The following is a 20694-nucleotide window of genomic DNA, read 5'->3' as shown; positions in this document are numbered from 1 at the left end:
AATAATTGCATTTTTCCCAAGGTGCTCACAGATCTATCTTCTGTAGAATCGCCCCAACTATGGAGCCAAACTGAGTATTCTATACCTCCCAAACATTTCCTTCCCTCTCCAATTTTTGAAGAAAGGAATATTTGCCATCTTTAGTCACAAGGTAGGCTATTTCACTCATCCTTCAGGATTTCTTTAGAATAATAGAGATTAAGCAACAGCATTAGGTCCAGCAACTTCTCTCTTTTATTTTAGGATGCAATCTATCTGTCTCTGGTATTTCCTGATTACATGTACATTAAATGCAAGCTAGAATCTTGTTCCTTCAATCAATTTTTAACATTTTCCCATTTACAATCGCTTCAAAGAAAACAGCCAATATAGGGGCATTTCTGCCCTTTCAATGTTACCTGTTACCTTTTTGCAGTGGTGGGATTCGAATATGTGAACAACTTGTTCTCTGTGTGGATGCCACTTCTGGAAGTCTGTTCTGGGCCTGGGCAACAAAAAAATTAGCTACCAGCAGTGCTTTTTTTGTAAAAGAAAAAGGTGCCGGAACTCACACACATCATAGAACCCGCCTTGCCTACCCTACAAGGTTCCATCCAAAAAAGGTGCTGGAACTCCGTTCTGAGCGTTCTATGAGAAAAAAAGCCCTGGCTACCGGTTCTGCCAAACTGGTGCGAACCAGCTGAATCCCACCACTGCCTTTTTGCCATTTTCATGGAATTTGTTTCTTGATTACTAATATGTTTATTTTAATTTTTTTATATATATACTGTACATATAAAACGCATCTTAGATACATTTGATGTTATCTAGCACATTCTGTCATTACATTTTCCCACTAAGTTTATTTATCTTATAGACTATATTGATAGAAAAATTTCTATTCTGTTTTCTTAGTGAATTGGTTTTGTTTTTTATAAGTAGAAAATATCATGATGGCTTACAGTATTTCCATGCTTTCTTGCCCTGTTTAATGCAAAGAACCCAGAATCTGGTTTGGGAAAAGGATTCTTGTGCCTTAAAATAAACATTTCTCATGGCTCGTGATTATTTTGAACACGATTAGTCTTTCCTAACTGAGCAACAGTGCAATTCTCTACTGCAATAATAATAATAATAATAATAATAATAATAATAATAATAATAATAATAATAATAATAATAATAAGAAGAAGTTGGAAGGGACCTTGGAGGTCATCTAGTCCAACCCCCTGCTCAGGCAGGAAACCTTATACCATTTCAGGCAAATGGCTGTCCAGTCTCTTCTTAAAAACCTCCAGTGTTGCAGCATTCACCACCTCTGGAGGCAGGTTGTTCCACTGGTTAATTGTTCTTACTGTCAGGAAGTTTCTCCTTAGTTCTAGGTTGCTTCTCTCCTTGACTAGTTTCCATCCATTGCTTCTTGTCCTGCTTTCAGGTGCTTTGGAGAATAGCTTGACTCCCTCTTCTTTGTGGCAGCCCCTTAGATATTGGAACACTGCTATCATGTCACCCCCTCACTCTTCTCTTCGTTAAACTACACATACCCAATTCCAGCAACCGTTCCCTATATGTTTTAGCCTCCAGCCCCCTAATCATCTTTGTTGCTCTTCTCTGTACCCTTTCTAGAGTCTCGACATCTTTTTTACATTGTGGTGACCAAAACTGGATGCAGTATTCCAGGTGTGGCCTTACCAAAACATTGTAAAGTGGTATTAGTACTTCACTTGATCTTGATTCTATCCCTCTGTTAATGCAGCCTAGCACTGTGTTGGCTTTTTTGGCAGCTGCAGCACACTGCTGGCTCATATTTAAATGATTGTCCACTAGGACTCTGAGATCCCTCTCACAGTTACTACTATTGAGCAAGGTACCACCTATACTATAACTGTGCATTTGATTTTTCCTGCCTAAATGTAGAACCTTACTTTTTTCACCATTGAATTTCATTTTGTTAGATAGTGCCCAGTGTTTGAATCTGTCCAGATCCTTCTGTATCTTAAGCCTATCTTCTGGAGTATTGGCTATTCCTGCCAGCTTGGTGTCGTCTGCAAATTTGATGAGTTCCCCATCTATCCCCTCATCCAAATCGTAAATGAAGATATTGAAGAGCACTGGGCCCAGAACAGAGCCCTGGGGCACCCCACTACACACTTCCTTCCATGTAGATGTAGTTCCATTGAGGACCACACGCTGAGTACAGCCTGTCAGTCAGCTGCGAATCCATCTGGTGGTGATGCTATCTAACCCACATTTTTCTATCTTATCAAGTAGTAGGTTGTGATCTACTTTATCAAATGCCTTACTGAAGTCCAAGTACGGTAAATTATATCTACAGCATTCCTCTGGTCCACTAATTTTGTCACTTGGTCAAAGAATGTAATAAGATTTGTCTGGCATGATCTGTTTTTGACAAACCCATGTTGACTTTTAGTGATGACTTTGTTTGTATCAAGGTGTTTGCTGATTTGTTGTTTGATTATCTTTTCCAGAATCTTCCCAGGTATTGAGGTCAGGCTGATAGGTCTGTAGTTTCCTGGATCTATTTTTTTCCCTTTTTTGAATATGGGAACTACATCAGCTCTCTTCCAGTCCTCTGGTAGTTCCCCAGTGCTCCAGGATCTATGAAAAATATAGCTCAGTGGTTCTGAGATCACGTCTGCCAGTTCCTTGAGAACTTTGGGGTGTAATCCATCTGGTCCTGGTGATTTGAACTAGTCTAGGCTGGACAGGTGTTCACTTACCATTTTTTTGCCTATCTTAACTTGCATTTCTATTGTTTTTTATGGCACTGTTTTTGGTAGGTTGGACTGTTTTTTCCCTTTGTGTAAAGACAGATGCAAAAAACGAGTTAAATAGTTCTGCTTTCTCCCTATTGCTTGTCACCTTCTTGCCACTTTCCCCCACTAATGGACCAATCATTTCCTTAATTTTTTCCTTGTTTTTTATATGATGAAAGAAACATTTTTTGTTATTTTTGACTTTGGTCGCAAGCCTTAGTTCATTTTGAGCCTTAGCTTTCCTCATTTCATCTTTGCAGGCACGGGCTATTTGCTGATATTCTGACTTAGTTATGTGCCCCTCTTTCCAATTCTTATACTTGTCCTTTTTATCTTTCAATTTAGCAGAGAGTTCTTTATACAGCCATGCTGGTTTCTTTTGAGAGCTGTTATTTTTCTTCTTTGTTGGTATTGTACTAGACTGGGCCTTTATTATCTCACTTTTCAAAATTTCCCAAGCTTCTTGAGTTGTTTTCCCCTTTAGGATTCTCATCCATGGAATTCTTCCCATGGTCTCTCTAAGTTTATTGAAATTAGCTCTTTTAAAGTCCAAGACTCTAGTTTGGCTGTGTTCTATTGCTTGTGCCTCCAGAATGAGCCTTGGTGTAGCAGTGGGCTAATGCCTCCTTAAGTAACACCAGCTGCCTGCAATTAGTGCAGGTTCGCATCCCACCAGGCTCAAGGTTGACTCAGCCTTCCATCCTTCCTAGGTAGGTAAAATGAGGACCCAGATTGTTGGGGGCAATTAAGCTGACTTTGTAATAATGCCGCTTGGGGGAGGCGTGAAAGCCCTAATAAGCAGGCTTATACATAGAATGAAGGCTACTGCTAAGTTTGTAAGCCGCCCTGAGTCTTCGGAGAAGGGCGGGATATAAATGGAATTAAAATAAATAAATAAATAAAAAATAAATGTTGAATTCCAATATTGCATGATCACTTCACCCCAAGGTTCCTGTGGCTTTGACACCTTCTATCATTTCACCTCTGTTTGTGAGAATTAAATCCAACATGGCTAATCCCCTAGTTCCCTTCTCTACTTTTTGGGAGAGAAAGTTGTCTGCTAGGTTTGACAGGAATCTGTTTGATCTTCCACTTGGTGCAGAGTTTGTTTCCCAGTTGATATCAGGGTAATTAAAGTCCCCCATTACTATTGTGATGTGCTTCTTACATACCTTAGCTGACTAGAAAAAAGTTCATCTATTTCCTCTGCTTGGTTGGGCGGCCTATAGTATACACCTATGGCAATGTCATTTCCCCCCCCCTTTTATATTGACCCAAATGCATTCAAGTTTACAGTTTTCGTCATTGTTGTGCTCTATTTCTGTAGAGATAAAGTTATTTCTTATATATAGAGCAACTCCACCTCCTCTTTTGTTTAGTGTGTTTCTTTTAAATAGTTTAAATCCCTCTAGCTGTGTGTTCCATTTGTAGGTTTCGTCCCACCATGTTTCCGTAATGGCAACAATATCATATCTGCCCTCATTTACCTGAATTTCTAGTTCAACCTGCTTACTGTTCATACTCTGCGCATTGGTGTACAGACATTTGAGTCCTTTATGACTGACCCTGTGTTTACTTGCTGCATAACTTGTGTGGTGCCTGGCTTCCCCTATTTTCTTAGGTTGCCGGGGACAGTGATGTTCTGTATCAATTAACTCACTATCCCCATTATTTAGTTTAAATGTTCCTCCAAAAAAGCTGTGATTTTATTGCTAAGTAACTCAGTCCCTTTCTTGGATGGATGCAGACCATCTCTTTTTATACATTTTTTCATTGGACCAGCTACAGACATTGTGATTAATATAACCAAAGCCTTCTCCTTTACACCACTCCTTTAGCCACATATTAAATTCTGCTATACGCTGGCCTTTTCCAATTTGCTCCTTATACACTGGTAAAACCTCTGAAAAAGTAAGCCTACAGCCTATTCTGCTAAGTTCCTGCCCCAAGCTCTGGAAATCATTCTGCACAGAGAGTACATCTTTTTGGGACAGATCATTAGTGTCAAGATGTACAATAGCCTCCACATCACAGTCCTTGCTGGCATTCTTGATTATTTTAGAAATACGCTTCTTGTCCCTACTGGCAGTAGCACCTGGAAGACACCTGACCTCTTTCAAAACCTCTGTGTCCTTTCCTAAATTTACATCCCTTATAATTGAATCACCAACCAGAAGGTGGCTTCTCTTTTTGGATGCCTTTCTGTTCTTGCATGACTGGTGTGTAATACCAGATTCACACTTCTCCCTGTCGAAAACAAGTTTTTCATCTTGGACCACGATCCCCTGCTTATTTGAGTTATTATCACAGATAACTTTACCTGTCTCCTTAATGTCCCTATTAAGGTCAGAAAGGGCACTGTATCTGTTGTGCAGGGACACAGCGAAAGCATTGGGTTTATGGTTCACAGATCTCACCCTGCCAGATCCCACGGTTGTCCACACTGTCCTTCTCCTGCAGGATCTTTGTGATAGAGGGGGCTCATAGCACGGAGGCTCAATAGGGTAGAAGGGCTGAACTGGACACCTAATTTCTGCCTGAAGAGCAAAGATTACAGACCCTAGATAAATAATCTGTCCTTGTAGACGAGTGATTTGTTTACAGATAGGACAGTTTCCAAGTTTGAAAAGGGTACTGCGAAAGACAGCTGCAAAACAAGTGTTGCACTGAACTAAGTCAGACATGTTGAGTTACAACAAATCTCAGATGCACTTGCCCTGAATGTACCGCTGCTGCTTTTGGTTTTTAGTTATAGTCAGGGCCCCAAATGCAGTTCAAATACAATGCAAACCAATCAGGGCTCTAGCTACTTTTTTGGTGCAGCCCTTCCAAAACTTACAGCATGTAGCACTCCCCAGCAGCTCTGAACAACTGAAATTCTGCTGAAAAGTGATGGAGATCCAATCAGGGCCCCAAATGCAGTTCAAATACAATGCAAACCAATCAGAGCTCTAGCTACTTTTTTGGTGCAGCCCTTCCAAAACTTACAGCATGTAGCACTTCCCAGCAGCTCTGAACAACTGAAATTCTGCTGAAAAGCGATGGAGATCCAATCAGGGCCCCAAATGCAGTTCAAACACCTTCCCTAAGTCATGAATCCAATGAAACTTATTTATTAGATTTTTACCTCACCTTTATTATTTTTATAACTAACTTAAGTAGTGAACACACCTAATACTCCTTCCTCCTTCTGTTTTCCCCACAATCCTGTGAGGTGAATGGAGCTGAGAGTGACTAAACTAAAGGAACCCAGCTTTCATGACCAAAGCAAAACTAGAACTTACAGTCTTCTGCTTTCTAGCCTGGTATCCTTTTATGATTATTCTTCTGAGCATGAGTGAAGGGATTTAAAAGGAAGCTTGAAAATGAATCTTATTTTTTATAAATAACTTAAGGTGGCATCTCTTCTCAGTTCGGTTATGTTCTTATTTTCAAGTTATGTCCAGCTTTACTACTGTTGTTTATGTACATTTGTCAAATCAGAAATAAAATCTGATTAGAAAAATAAATCAATGTTGTGGCTAAAATATCAAGATGTGTGAGGAAATGTGGTATTGGTCAGCAAGAAGAATACTAAACTCCATTTAGAGTGTAATTCTGTGCTCACATATTTGGATTTAATTGCCACTGAACCGCTGGGTAAATACATATAGGTTTTTGCAATGAATTATCTGGACAGCAAGCAGCTAGGCTTGCACTTTATAGATGGCACTGGAATATTTAATAAGAAAAAAATAGTTAAATGATTTCAATGAAACTTGACTACAGATAAAAGCAGAAATTCTTCTTAAGACCACTTTTTAAAAATAGATTTAAATCTGGGTTGGGAGGGAGTTTTGGTGTAAAGTCCATTAAGTCATTGACACATTGTTTGCTTTATTACTTAAACTAGGAAAATTTATCAATCTTGTTTATGAGTATGTATGTATAATATAGTCATGAAGTGCTTCCCTAGACAATATACAAAATTGATATGAAATTCAATTTTATCACATTGCTTCAGTATATTGATGCTGCATTTTGCACTAACTATGCTTTGCAGTCCAAATATAAATCTGGATTCTGCATTGACTTTGCTCATCAGATCACAAAAGATGATCACATGATCTCAGGACACTGCAACTGTCATAAATGAGTCAGTTGCCATGCATCTGAATTTTGTTCATGTGAGCATGAGGATGCTGCAGAGGTCATAAGTGTGAAAAGTGGTTATAAGTCACTTTCTTCAGTGAAATTTCAACAGTCACTAAACTGTTGTAAGTTGAGGACTACCTGCATTATCAGCACAAAGTGGTCCAAATCTGCTTTGGAGGCTCCATAGAAATTGGAATAGCGTTATGCAGAAAATGGTCATCCAGTGCTCTCTGCTACTTTGCTTCCCGTAAGTGGAACATGCATTCTATAACAACCTCTCCCCTCCCCCCCAAGCTTAAGTGAGGCAATCCAAAATGAAATCAAGCAAAAATAACTGAAGCAATCAGGAATCTATTGATTTCCATATATTCTTGAGCCTTTAGTAGATACATTCTACATTCTACACCTCTACTCCGCGAGCTGCATTGGCTTCCGGTTGCCCTCCGGGTGAAATTCAAGGTGCTGGTTATCACCTATAAAGCCCTACATGGCCTGGGTCCGGGATATCTGAGGGAACACCTGCTGCCGGCATCAAATGCCCTTCGCCCAGTGCGCTCCCACAGGGAGGGTCTGCTCAGGGTCCCGCCGGTAAGAGACTGCCGGCGGGTGACACCCAGGGATAGGGCCTTCGCGGTGGGAGCGCCTGCCCTCTGGAACCAGCTGCCGGTGGAGCTGAGAACTGCCCCCGACCTTCGATCATTCCGCCGGGGCCTGAAGACCTGGCTCTTCGAGCTCTCGGGCCCAGACTGAGGAGGAATTTTTAATTTGGGGTTCTTTTTAATTGACTACAGGGTTAATTTAATATTTTTTAATTTGGTTCTTAATTTTTGTATTTTGGATTTTTTAATTTCCTGTAAACCGCCCTGAGTCCTCAGGGAATAGGGCGGTATATAAATATAACTAAATAAAATAAATAAATAATTCAGACTGTATTGTTAAATGCAACCAACTTTATTATTCATATTTTGCTTGCCCAAGAATTACAAAATATACTCAAAACTTTTTGAATAAGCTCCTCCCAGAATGATGCAAAACCAGTATTGTTCTTCTGAATAATCTCCGTGGAAAGGAATTATTATTCTTTTGTTACAGTGAGAGTAAAGGCTTTAACTTGCCACTTCCATATTCACAAGGCGGCTTTAGAGCGAAAACCTGGGAGACGGTTGGACTAACAAGAAGTAACCAGCACTGCGCATGTGAAATAAAGGAATATTCCTCTAGCTTCGTGGCAAACTCTTCAGTAATCATTCTGCAATTATTATAGTTTTGTCCTCAACCGTCCGTCCACGCCGCTCTATTGGTAAACAAACTCTGGATCACGTTCAGTGTGCCTAATTGAAAAAGAAACGTGAAAATCAACGCATCCAATCTTCATTAAAGAACTCTATGCGATGGCCGCGGGATTTACGAATATTTTTGCCTTTGTCGCCAGGATAAAACTGGGAACACTCGTGTCCAGATAAACCCCGGTATCGCCACAATTTCCCATAGCAGCGAACCGCAACGTCTAATCAAGAACCCACGAGGTTTAGCGTTGCTCTTTTAAAAACAACCAGCCAGCGCTGGACCTTTTCCTTTGCAACCTCCCTCATTGGCCAAAGGCCGGGAATAGGAGCGCGCAAGGAGGCGCGCGCCGGAGACTCACTGGGGTTGGCGGAAACACAATTCAAGCACGGCGGGTACGGCCGCGCGCTCTGATTGGTCGGAACGCAAAGGGGCGCTATAAAAAGCGCGCGTCCCGAACAAGGCTTGCATTTGGGGCCGGTGGAACGTAGGTGGGTGTCTCTGTGTCACGATGCTGTGATTTTTGTTCTCGCTAATTTTAAAAAACGAGAAACGCCTCCGATTTTCGCGCGTGTGTCTCGAGCAACGTATTTTTTTTTTTTAGGAAAGGCTTCCTTCGCCTCTGCGTTGAAGTGGGTGTCCACTGGCGGCGATTCCCTGCAAGTGTCCTGCAGAAAGGCGGCATGGAGTGCAAGGTGGAAGCTCACCGTATCGTCAGCATCTCGCTAGGCAAGATGTACAGCGCGCGAGGTCAACGGGGCGGCGTGAAATTGCACAAAAATCTTCTCGTGTCGCTGGTCCTGCGCAGCGCCCGGCAAGCCTACCTGAGTGAACTCGATTGCTCACCTTCGCCTCCTCTCGCTGCTGCTGCTTCTTCCTCGCCAGCAGCCGCTGCGCTGAATCCCCTCCGAGATGGTGGGGAGGAAGGAAGGCGCCCGCCGCTGCCCTTCTCTCCTCGCGCCTTTCCGCAGCCGGCGCGGGCGACGTTGCCGTCTGATCCCCAGACTTCTGCGTGGTGCCGGAAGCTGCCGTCGTCGGAGAGGGAAGTTCCGCGGTTGCCACGCTGCTGCTGCTGCGGCGGCGGCGGCTGCTCCTCTTTCGTGAGCGAAGCTGGCAAACGGCCGGCCGAGGCTCCTCCTGCGCTCTGCTGCTCCCGAAAGCGGAACGCTGCCGTGCAGCCCGACGGCGGGACTGAGGAAACGTCTCCGGGGAGCGCTCCGATCAAAAAGGTCCGCAGGGAGGAAGAGGAGGACATGGAGACGGGCAATGTGGCCAGCCTCATCAGCATCTTCGGCTCCAGTTTCTCGGGACTACTCAGCAAAAAGTCCTGCGGGGGCGAGAGGGAGGGCAGCGATCAACGGGGAAGGCGGCAAGAGAAGGAGGAGGCAGGAGCGGCTGAGGCAGAGCCCGGACAAATCTGTTGCGATGAATCGGTGCTGCGGAACCTCAACCCTTGGAGTACGGCTATTGTGGCTTTCTGAACTTCTCCTTCCTCCCCCACTGATCCCGCTGACACAATGTGGGACAGCTTTGATTCAGACACAGACGGAGTAGGCGCCGGGGGCCCGTAGGATAGGAATGGGGGTTCGTGGTTCCAGTGCTGTCGTCCTGGAAAAAAGGGGGGGGGGTCGCGATGATGGTTCTGGAGCAAACCCCCAGATGCCCTTCACACTTCTTTTCTGGATGCCCTTGGTGGCCAGTGTTTCATTCTGCATGAAAGTATTTCAGCTTGTTTCCATCTGCTCAGAAGTTCCCTTTCCCCCTTTCTCTCTCCACCACCTGCAAACTTTTGGAAAGATTAGAGTAGATCTCTTGCTATCCTACCATGCAGAACATGTTCTGTGAGTTGCAAGTGTCTTCAAATGACATTTAGTGGGGGGGGGAAGAGTTTTCTTACCCTGGTAGGCTGTGTTGATGATGGGTCCTGCTGAGGTGTGTTAACAAATTGATGGTTTGGAGTTCTCTGGGTCTGGGACATTTTGTTGCTCCTGGTCTTTGTTATATAAAGGCCCTTGAAAGAAAGTGGGTCTTAATGGATGTTTTGTATAGTAAGCTCTTTCTCTGGTTGTGTTTTGTATGAAAATGTAACTGCGTGTGTGACACGTATTAAAATATTTTGACATTGTTACATTACACTTGTGTTTCTGCAATCTGGGATGGGGAGTTGGGCAAGGATTGGGAGCAGAGGCGTTGAACAGACTTCTCCATGCTGACTGGATTGATGACAGACCCACTATCAGGAGAGCATCCAGCTAGGAAAAGGCAATTTAGGATGAACCCTTTTTTAAGGATAGTTTAGGTCGAATTGGAAAATGATAGCCCTTGACTTACCCATTTTGCAAATCTGATGAAGAAGGGAAAATTTAATATGTGAATTATGTTTCAGAAGCCATAACTGAAACTGACTGAATTGCCTGCCTCAGAGTGTAATGTGATAGATAAAATTTCTTTGCTGATAAGCCTTGATTACATGCAAGTAATCACTTCATAGGAAGGAATTATATCTGACTGATAGATGCTATCTTGGATACCTCTGTCCATGAAGAGTCTGGTACTCCAAAGTACTATTTTGCAATCTTGGCAACCTGAAAATTATGTGGACTTCAACTCCCAGAATTCCCCATCCACTGCTCAAAAGTCCCTTATGGGATTGCTGTTTTAATCATTGCCAGTTTCTCATTTATGTCAAGAGAATGGCTACCCTTTCTTGATGTGTGGCATAACGGATGAAGGCCAGATTGGTACCATGGACGGCTTTAGTCAAAGAAAAGCATAAATATTTCCCACTTGGGATACCTGTCTGAGAGCTGCAAACTTAGACACAGGATAGGCTGTCAGCATCATCTTAAATGTGGCTAATGAAGAACCTTTGCGTTGTGTGTAAGTTGAAAGTGAATACTGTTCATACTAATTCTCATCTCTGCCTGAGGGATTTAAAGCTTGTAAAACTACCTCCTAGGCTTCCTCACCAAAATAAATTCCAATGTAAACCCAAGGATTTCATTGTGAATTCTCACTACTTAGAAAAGTTTTACACATCCCTGAAACATGTACCTTGAAAAAAGTGCTTGCTTTGAATAGGCTAACTATACTGTAGACTAGGCAAAATGACTAGTTTGTACTCACTTGGGAACATTTCATTTTTATTTAATATTTATTACAAAGAATAAAAGCAAAACTCTTGAGAAATTAGGCATACTTTCTAGAATTTTTCTTTTGAGCAGAAATATATATGAGGGAAATATCCTTTTATGTAAACCTCTATCTGAAATGGTGGCCTAGAGACTAACAGGGTGTCTCATTGCCATGGCAACTTTTTGAAGTTATGTCAGGTGTAGGTTATTCTTGGCTGTGTTTCCTTGACCCCTTCCTTCATATGTAAGCTCAGAAAAAAGACAATTCAACAACTGCCTAAATAGTCTGTAAATGCACTTACATTTCACTATATTGGGCACAGGGACTAGAGAGAAGTCAAAAGTGCGGACAGTAACCATTTATTGACTTTGCTGAGACTGAAAAGTTGGTAATTTATGGATTTTAACGATGGATTATGGTAAGAAGAGTGATTTATCTGTATCCTTATGGTGGAGAGTGAAGTTATCAAATTCATTTATACTTGTGATGAAGATCGGAACCCACTTTATATACTTTTTTTGCACTCGTTATTCTCTATTTGTCTGAATTTAAGTTGTATTTGTTTTTTCTATTTCAAAAACTTTTAGTAAAAGTTATGGGGAAAAAGTTCAGACAGAAGAGACTAGTAGGGTTTTAAGTTAGTCATGGTCCAATACTCAATGATTTCAATATACTCTGTGCCATTGAAATTAACTCAGATTTCAGAGAGTAATAATTTTCATTGACAGTCAAGGTAGGTTAGCCCCATATACCGGTACTTTTATTTTCCCTCTTCTTAACTTCTACCCTGAAGCTAGACACGTTACTTAGAAAATAACATTTTAGCTTCACTATTTTCCTTCCCAAGCTTCCCTTCTCTGCATCTTTCCATGCCAGACCGCCATTAAGGGTGCAATTAGATTGAAAAATTAGTGACAGCCATAAGAACCATAAGAGATTTTAAGCCTTAGAATATTGAATATGTGTAGCTGGCTGATTATGTGATGTTTGTAAAGTAATTTTTATCACTATAGAACAAAAAGTTGTAAACTATGTATCTTTAATTGCTGCCTTTGCTTTTAGAAAAAGAAAGCGATGTAGCGTATATTTCATTCTAGCATGTCTATTGATGGAATACCTTAATGGAAAGGAGTAGAAGCAAAATGTTTTCTATTCCAAATTGAGCTAATGATTTGCTTACACTCTTCCCTAACATCAGGAAAGAAAGAAAAGTTGGATGGTTGCTGCTTCCGTTAAAGGTGGAATATCATGGAAACCAAGTGGGATTCCAGATCATGTTCAGAAATCTTATTCCACCATGCTAATGGACAAATTGGCCGGGAATGGTAGAGTTTGTAATCTAAAACATCTGGGCAGCAACTGTGTGGAGAAAGCTGTACTAAGAGTGTGATGTTGTGGAGGGTTACTTTAAAAAAAAGTAATTAGGTAAACGTGAGATCTTTTAATGTGCCCATTTGATATTTTACTAGCTCTGAAACAGGGAGGACTGAATGAAAGGACATTGTAGGTAATTTACATCTCAGGATATTTTGCATCCTGTTCTTTTTGGAGGAGAAAAGAAAATGGCTTGCAGGTTTGCTTCTAAGGTTCTGCTTTTGTGTTATTGTCTTGTTTAGTAGTGGTGCAGGAGAGGGTAGCTGGTTTTCTCAGGAATGCCTTATTGACTAAAAATGTTGAGATCTGGAACTTCACGTAGGCTCCCATCTGTAATAGAATATTAGTTAATCACCTCAGTGAGAAGTAGGCTAAGCTGCTATAGTAACAGTTCTCAATCAGGTTTCTTATTCAGCTGTGAATATGGGGGGGGGGGGGAAGGCTAACAATAACTATGGGAAAGGTGGAGTCTTCTGTGGAAATGACCAAGGATACTGAGGAAATAAAAGGGTACACCCAATTACTATGTGTAAATGTCATTCCACCAAAATAGGTTTAGCTGCTCTTGCTATAATTGACTTTCTAATTTGTATGTGTGTGTGCTGAAATCTGGGGATGTCAATTGACACAAAATGTCGAATATTAGTATTATTAGTGCCATTTAGCTTTAACGACTGCTTTCAGTTTAAACTTCCCCTGCCTATGACAAATGGATTCCTTAGCTGTCACTCCCAGGTTCATGATTCTGCTGGTTGTGGATGATAGGATCTATAATACAATATGCCTGGAAAGCACATGGATGCAAATTATCTTTGATTGAACATTTTCCTCCAGCTGTGGAATAAAATACTTCTTTTTGTAAGGCAAAGAAGGATTTCCTAACCTGCTGTTTTCCAGTTACATTGGACACCACCTCCAAAATATCCCTGATTATTATGGGTGGGAATGATGTGATCCATAGTCTTCATCTAAAGCAGATAGGTCCATTCTTGGCAACTTTAAGACTTGTGTACTTCAACTCCCAGAATTTCCCAGCCAGCATGGATGGCTGAGGATTCTGGAAGTTGAAGTCCACAGGTCTAAAAGCTGCCAAGGTTGGACAACCCTGATTCAAAAAATACTGATTTGGTTTAAGATCAGAATTGGGTTATTATAAATAAAGTATAAAGGAAACAGCAAACAAATCTTTCATTACAGTATGACCTAGAAATTACTTCCCCATGAGAGGTAAACAAAATCAACAGAATTGCAACTGAACAAAGAAAGTCTCTTAGAGTGAGTAAAATTAAAATGACAAAAAGTGAATTATGACTGTCTTCCAGGTTAATTACAACAAGCCTACTTTTTTCAGAAATAAGAGTGCTGTTAGGCTAAGAAAAATGTCTTCAGATTAAACGGCCCCTGCTTATATTTCTTTAAGAAAGTTTGTGACTGAAGGCTGAAAGAACTTGGGCTGAGATATTGCTTCCATTTCAGCTTTTCTGCTATGGTGGTTTTGTGCCTGGAAGTACCCCAAGCGTCTTTGATGTCCAGAAAATCAAAAACCATTTCTATTTAAGATTTTCAAATCTTTGAACTAGACTTAATTATTAACTACAAAAAGACCTGAATGCCTAATGTAGAGATAGATTAAAAATACTTTGGATGAACAAAATAAATGTGTACTAGGCACAGGCTATGCCCAGACCTATGATCAGGTGACTGCTAAACAGGGGCAGATTCTGATTAGCACTTGGGAATCCAGTAAGACACACCTATTTGCATGAGTAACTGCAAATATCCCTAAAGATGACAGAAGCAACTTATTTCCACGCTGTGTGTTTGTTTACTTATATCCCATCTTTATTACTTTTTAAAACAAGCCAAGGCGGCAAACATATCCAACTTATTTTCCTCTTCCTATTTTTCCCATGACAACAACCTTGTGAAGTGGGTTGGGCTGAGAATGAATGACTAGCCCAAAGTCATCCAACTGGCTTTCAAGGCTAAGGCTCATAATCTCTAACTTTCTAGCCTAGTTCCCTAACCACTAGAGTAGACCAAACTGGCTCTGTTACCAACAAAAATTCATGGATGTGTCCATGTAGTCATCAAGGCCCTGGCAACTTTGAGGAGTCTTCCTTTTATGTGTGAAGCAAGGGAAGACACCCCCCCCATCCCCCGTGTTATACTCTTATTGTGGGAGACACTGCAATGCTTTCTGATTTTTCAAGAGGAGAAACCAGCATGGAAAGGAACCGTAGATTTTTCACACGTGTTCCAAATGGTTCTTGGGTTGCTTTTGCTGTGGTCTTCAACCTCCCTCCCCCCCCCTCATGAATCAACAGCCTGTCTTAAGAAAAAGGTGCCCCCATATCAAATTTACACATGCAGAACTTCCATGTTCTGAAGAAGTGTATCTCTAGATAGCGGTTATGAATAAGCATTCCCATCCCCTCTGACAAATTTCCCCAGAGCTCGAAGCTAGAAAATTAGCAAGGAATTACACAAAATGTAGCTAAGCTTTATTTAGGGACAATTATTGGGAAAGACATGACCTTAGGTGACCAGCTTGGGAAAATGTAAACATTATCTATACAAATCTCTATGGCTTATCTCAGCAGCCTGGAATGTTGTGAGTCTCTTGAAGAGGGGGGAAAAAACAAAACTTCAGGGGCCTGCATTCCTTATGCAACCTTTCTGCAGTTTACTGAAAAACAGCTGGCTGTCCACTTTAGAGGTATGAGAATGACAGTAAAGCTACTGGTGGGTTAAGAAGGTGGCCATATCTCTGGCTGTGGTTAAATGTTAAGTTGCTGCCACTTTCAGAATCACTGGTGAGATGGAGAGTTAACTTAGTGGGTTGTCTGAACAGGAATCAGTTTGTGGTTTGGTTCTTTGGCCACTCTAAATGAAAAGATTAAATCTGACCTGGCAACAAAAGTTTGGGATGTATCTCTATTCTGCAGGATAGTTGCTTCTCTTTGGGGTTTCAGCTAGCTTGGCACAAGAGCTTTGTAGTGGTGTGCAGCAAAGAGGGAAAGAAATACCCTTCTCCAGAAATGCACAGTGTGCTATGTGGGCCCACATTAGGCTTAATGTATGCTCTACTTGGCATGTTATAAATGAGAGTTTCCCAGCCTGATATCACCCAGGCACAGTGCTAGTTAAGGATAACAGATGTTCCTAGAATCATAAAATGTAAATGGTGGATGGGACCTTGGAAGAATGCAAACCCCAACAGACAGCCATCCAGCCTTTGTTTAAATCCTTCCAAGGAATGAAAGTCCACCATTTCCCAGGGTAGTCTGTTTTGTGGCCTAATACATTTGAAGGACATCAAGTTGGAATATTAGCATATTGTCACTTTGCTCTGTAGCATCCTTTTTGTTCTTCGGAGCAAAACATTTTCTGGCCAGAGAAAATGGTGGAGCAGTGGGCTGATGCCTCCTTAAGTAACACCAGCTGCCTGCAATTAGTGCAGGTTCGCGTCCCACCAGGCTCAAGGTTGACTCAGCCTTCCATCCTTCCGAGGTAGGTAAAATGAGGACCCAGATTGTTGGGGGCAATAAGCTGACTTTGTAATAATGCCGCTTGGGGGGTGTATGAAAGCCCTAATAAGCAGGCATATACATAGAATGAAGGCTACTGCTAAGCTTGTAAGCCGCCCTGAGTCTTCGGAGAAAGGCGGGATATAAATGGAATTAAAATAAAATAAATAAATAAAATAAATAAAAAGGGGAAGGTAGATTTTTAACCCCATGATGTGAAATACATTTGTATTATTTTCCATATCCATCACACTAATATATAAAGGTGTCATCAAATCCATTCCATTTTCTGAAATTGTTCCGTTAATGTTTGTGTTTGAGGTGTTCCCAAAATGTCAGGAATATACTTTTTGTTCTTTCCAGGTAAATGCAGAGAATTTAATGAATTAGTGCCTTTGGTAGAATAACAGCAAACTGAAGCTCAATTCACATAAAATAGAACGGTCTCTGATCGATACAGTTTTGTCTGTATTTGGTTTCAGCCCCATGATTAGTCTTGACCTGAATGTTTAGCTTTATTCCACATGAGGTCCTACTATATTCTCCTATATAAGCCAGGTTTTAAGACCTTTAGAAAGCCTCTTACTTCTGTGTAATTATTAAGCAAAGTTCAAAGATCTTCTCCGTATCTGGAACTCCCCACCAAGGGAAGACTGAAACTAATGAATCTATTAGCAGTACGTCCTTGATCTCATTAAGAAATTTATGAAAGCTGTGGTAAATGTGCTCCAAATGCTATATTCTATAGTTTTTAATATTTTTAATTTTTTAATTTTTAATTAAATTTAATTTTTAATTAAATTTTTCTTTTTAATTTTTCTTTTATTTTGTAGTACTATTATTAATCATCTTGAGGGCAATTTTGTACAAGAAAAATTAGGATTAGGGAATTTTTTTAACCAATTTGCTAAAAATAACAAGAGGTAGTCCAAAGACATGGGATTTCCAGAAGTACTAGAAATCTACATATTACATCCATAGAGATACCCGTCATTGAGTTTTGACTCATTAACTTAATACTGTTTGCCTCCCTGCCCCAGGAATGCTAATTTGTGGCAATTATTTTGCATTATTATCAATGGGACACACATTTGAGTTCCCTGAGAGATCAGATAAATTCAGAGCACTTTAGGATTTAACACCATCCCTGGCAAATCTTAGCTACTGAAGAGGAGGTGATATTTGTGATAGAACTGATCTGCCATTTTTAAAAAAGGTATGGTTGTACTTTGAGTAGCACTCCTAAGTGTAGTAATGGAAGATTTTTCCTGACCCGCTGTGCTTTTCAGAATATTAGGGAGTAGCTTCCAAGTTCTGATAACTGAACCTCTCCCTTTTCTGCAACAATTCAGGATGTGGGAGCCTTTTCTTTTATGTTTGGATGCTGGATTAAGCTCCTATAAGACAAACTGGGCCAGTCTCTGTACCAGCCTAGGAAGGAATAATGACCTAGGATAGGATAGTAAGAAAAGAGGATCTTGCTTCTACTGATAATCTCAGTTCTACTCTGACAATTTAGAACCCATCCACTCTGCAAAGCATTGTAATAAGAAACAGAAATCCTTGGTTGAGCAGGTCAAAACATTTCCATCTTCCCCTCTCTCCAACCAGCTGCTGTTCATTTGCAAAAAGGCAATTTACTAAATATGGGCTTTGGAAGTAAAAACAAGTAAGGATGAAGTCCTCCACTGAATTCTCTGGGAAGGAGTGATGCTTGTTAAACTCAGCAGAACTTATTCTGAATTGAAATCTAGGATGGAACTGTAAAACCGGCTCAGATGGAAGCAGAATGAGATCATGTGCTTAAGAACCATGAAATAGTGCGGGAGTCAGGTAGAATGGAATAGAGCAGAGAGGAGGGAAGAAAGTGCTTCTTTTTCCAGGATGTTGCTTGAGAACAGAATGAGATTGACTCTGATTTTGCTACACAAGCAATCTGGATTTTGCCATAGTTCCTCTGTCTGTTCTAGTTCTATATGAACCAGATGGAGTAAACTTCTAAAAAATTGCTCAACAATGTCAGTGGGTGGGTGGGTGGGTTTTTTTCCCCAAGTACACGGAGCATTGCACATATGGAATCCCAAAGCAAGGTTCCTCCTTTCTTTGGAGAGCATGTGCCAGATTTTAGCCTGGAAACAGCTGGAATCAGAAATGGAAAAGGGAGGAGCTCTAAAAGGGAGCCACGTTTGATGAAAATGCATAGGAGGCATCTGTCAGCTTTAACAAAGCCATTGTCCCTGGGACTCTCCTTGCAGATGCCTGCAATGGTTATGACTTGCTCAACCCAAAAGTTGAGTTATCAGGATTTTTTCTGCAGTAGATTGTCTTTTAATCAAGGAGTATATTACATCAAACAGCAGCTGATCATGAAAATAGTCTATTATTTAGTCATTATCCAAATCCTGTTCCACATGAGAAGAATGCATGGCAAAGACTAATTTGGAGAAGAAATTTTGATAGGGAATTAGTGTCTGAGCTCACTCTTAGTGCGAAATCAGTTTATAGAATTAGCCACATATGATTAGATTCACACAAAATAGGTGGGCAAACATTTGTGGTCAGGGACTACATTTTCTTGGCTGGCTTCTAAGAAACAGGGATATGGACAGCTAAAGACTGATGTCATTGGAGCTGACTTTTTTCTTCAGATAAAGTAGGTGATGATTGAAAGCCTTAAATTGGAGCAGGAAAAAATGTGCTACCCAAATTGCCATTTTTTTCACCCCATTTCAGCGGCATAATCCTGCAGCACGTAGTTCTGCCTTAGAAACAAATAATGCATACAAGCAAAAATCCCATTAACTGACAAAGAGCAGATAGGATCAGCCACATGGTAGGGCCAATTAAACATTATTGAATTCCTGTTAAAATAGTGGAACCCCCCCACACCCCTCAATACTCCCAAAACATGACCTCTACAGATCCAATAAATAGTGAGAAATTGTATTTTCACAGTATTCCAGGTTGCACTGCTTATATCTCTGGGAAAGAAACACTTTAGCCCCTGTCCCCAATTTTAATCTTTGTGAAACAAACAGTTCTAAGACACAGCAGCATCCATCTACACCTGTTTGTTATTGCCAACAGTGATGATTTTAACCCTCAAGTTAATGCCACCCAGGGGTACTCCTGACAGGTTCCTTTCCAGCTTTCAAAGTGACCTCAGATGCCAAGAAAACAATAGCTCTGTAGTCCCCTCCCCCCCTTTTTTGGTTCAAAAGCAAAGATACTATATTTTGGCACACACTGGCACTGTGTATCCCCTGCCTTCACATTTGTGCTGGGGCCGAGTGAGGTTTTTGCTCTGTTGCCAACAGTTAATAAGACAGCCATAAAAAAACAACAACCCACCCGGCCATCTGCTCTTTGCAGCTATGGTTCTAGCTTGGGGAACACGCGAAGCTTCCTGGGGATTTTTTCCCCTTCTCCATCCACACTGCGCGTGCACGCACACACACACACACACACACACACACTTTCTGCCAACATTGTCTGACCTCAGCTGTCATCTGTTTTTGGAGGGGATTAATCTTGAGCCTAGGGATAGGTTCGGACATGTCTAATGTGAAGGAAAGACTACTGAGATTGGAAGAACAATGGAGCATTTTATTGCAACTGCACAAACTGCTGTCAGCAAAGGGGATATGGGTGATGAGACATAGTGTGGGCTAGAAGGCAGATGTAGCCTCCGCTCTCAGATCAGACGGATCTTTATAGTTAAATCTAATTTTAACTATAGTTAAGTGTGGAAGTGTGCACGAAGGTAAGAAATTAAAAGGAGGATATCTGAGGAAGAGGAAAGGCTATAATTTTGCCCCTCACCAAGTTTACCTCCCTTTGAAGGTGGGAGTTGCCTTCAAATCAGTCTTGACTCCAAATGATTGCTTGGACAAGTCCTTGCAGTTTTCTTAGCCAGTGGCGTAGCGTGGGGGGTGCAGGGGGGGCCGGCCGCACCGGGCGCAACATCTGGGGGGGCGCGCTCGCACTGAGCTGCTCAGGGAGCCCCAAGGGCTGCACAGAGTTGGCTTGGCTCCGCTCTCGAGCTGCTCTTTCTTGCAAAGCGAAATGAGTCCGGCAGGTGAGATGGGCGGCCACATAAACTGAATAAAATAAATAGAAGCGGCCAACTCTCCGCCCAGGCTCAGGCCAACCGCAAGCGCCCCGCAGGCGCCCTGGCAGGTTTGGCTGAGCGAAGACGGACCCGCTGGCCGGCCGGCCTAGCTTCGTGCGCATGCGTGGCTTTATTTAGCGGGGCTCATGTGCGAGCTTGAATGCAGCGGCTCTTGCAGGTCGGAGCCCCGCCCAGCCGCCCTCGAGAGGGACCCGGAAGCATCCCGCATGCGCGCGACTCTTCTTGGAAAGTCTACGCCGCTGCGGGGCGCGTCTTTTCAGCAGTGCCGTGACGTCACCGCCTGCCCGCCCCTCTATTTCCGCTTCCGGTTGCCTTGCCCCGGGTGCTGACAACCCACGCTACGCCACTG

The 20694-nt window shown here is 41.8% G+C and overlaps 1 protein-coding gene across 1 annotated transcript; it reads left to right on the top strand.

Annotated features, from left to right (window-relative positions):
- The first annotated feature begins 10 nt into the window (after positions 1 to 10).
- On the top strand, positions 11 to 10211 carry IER5 (immediate early response 5). Its single transcript, XM_083360709.1, has 2 exons — positions 11 to 151; positions 8779 to 10211. Exon 2 carries the CDS (start codon positions 8858 to 8860, stop codon positions 9653 to 9655), a length of 798 nt encoding a protein of 265 aa, XP_083216835.1. The 5' UTR covers positions 11 to 151; positions 8779 to 8857; the 3' UTR covers positions 9656 to 10211.
- Positions 10212 to 20694: the final 10483 nt, after the last annotated feature.

This window comes from Vipera ursinii (genome assembly GCF_947247035.1).
Source record: "Vipera ursinii genome assembly, chromosome: 3".
In the NCBI taxonomy this organism is placed as follows: domain Eukaryota; kingdom Metazoa; phylum Chordata; class Lepidosauria; order Squamata; family Viperidae; genus Vipera; species Vipera ursinii.
The sequence above is the reverse complement of the archived record's forward strand: the minus strand, read 5'-3'. Positions and strand labels throughout refer to the sequence as shown.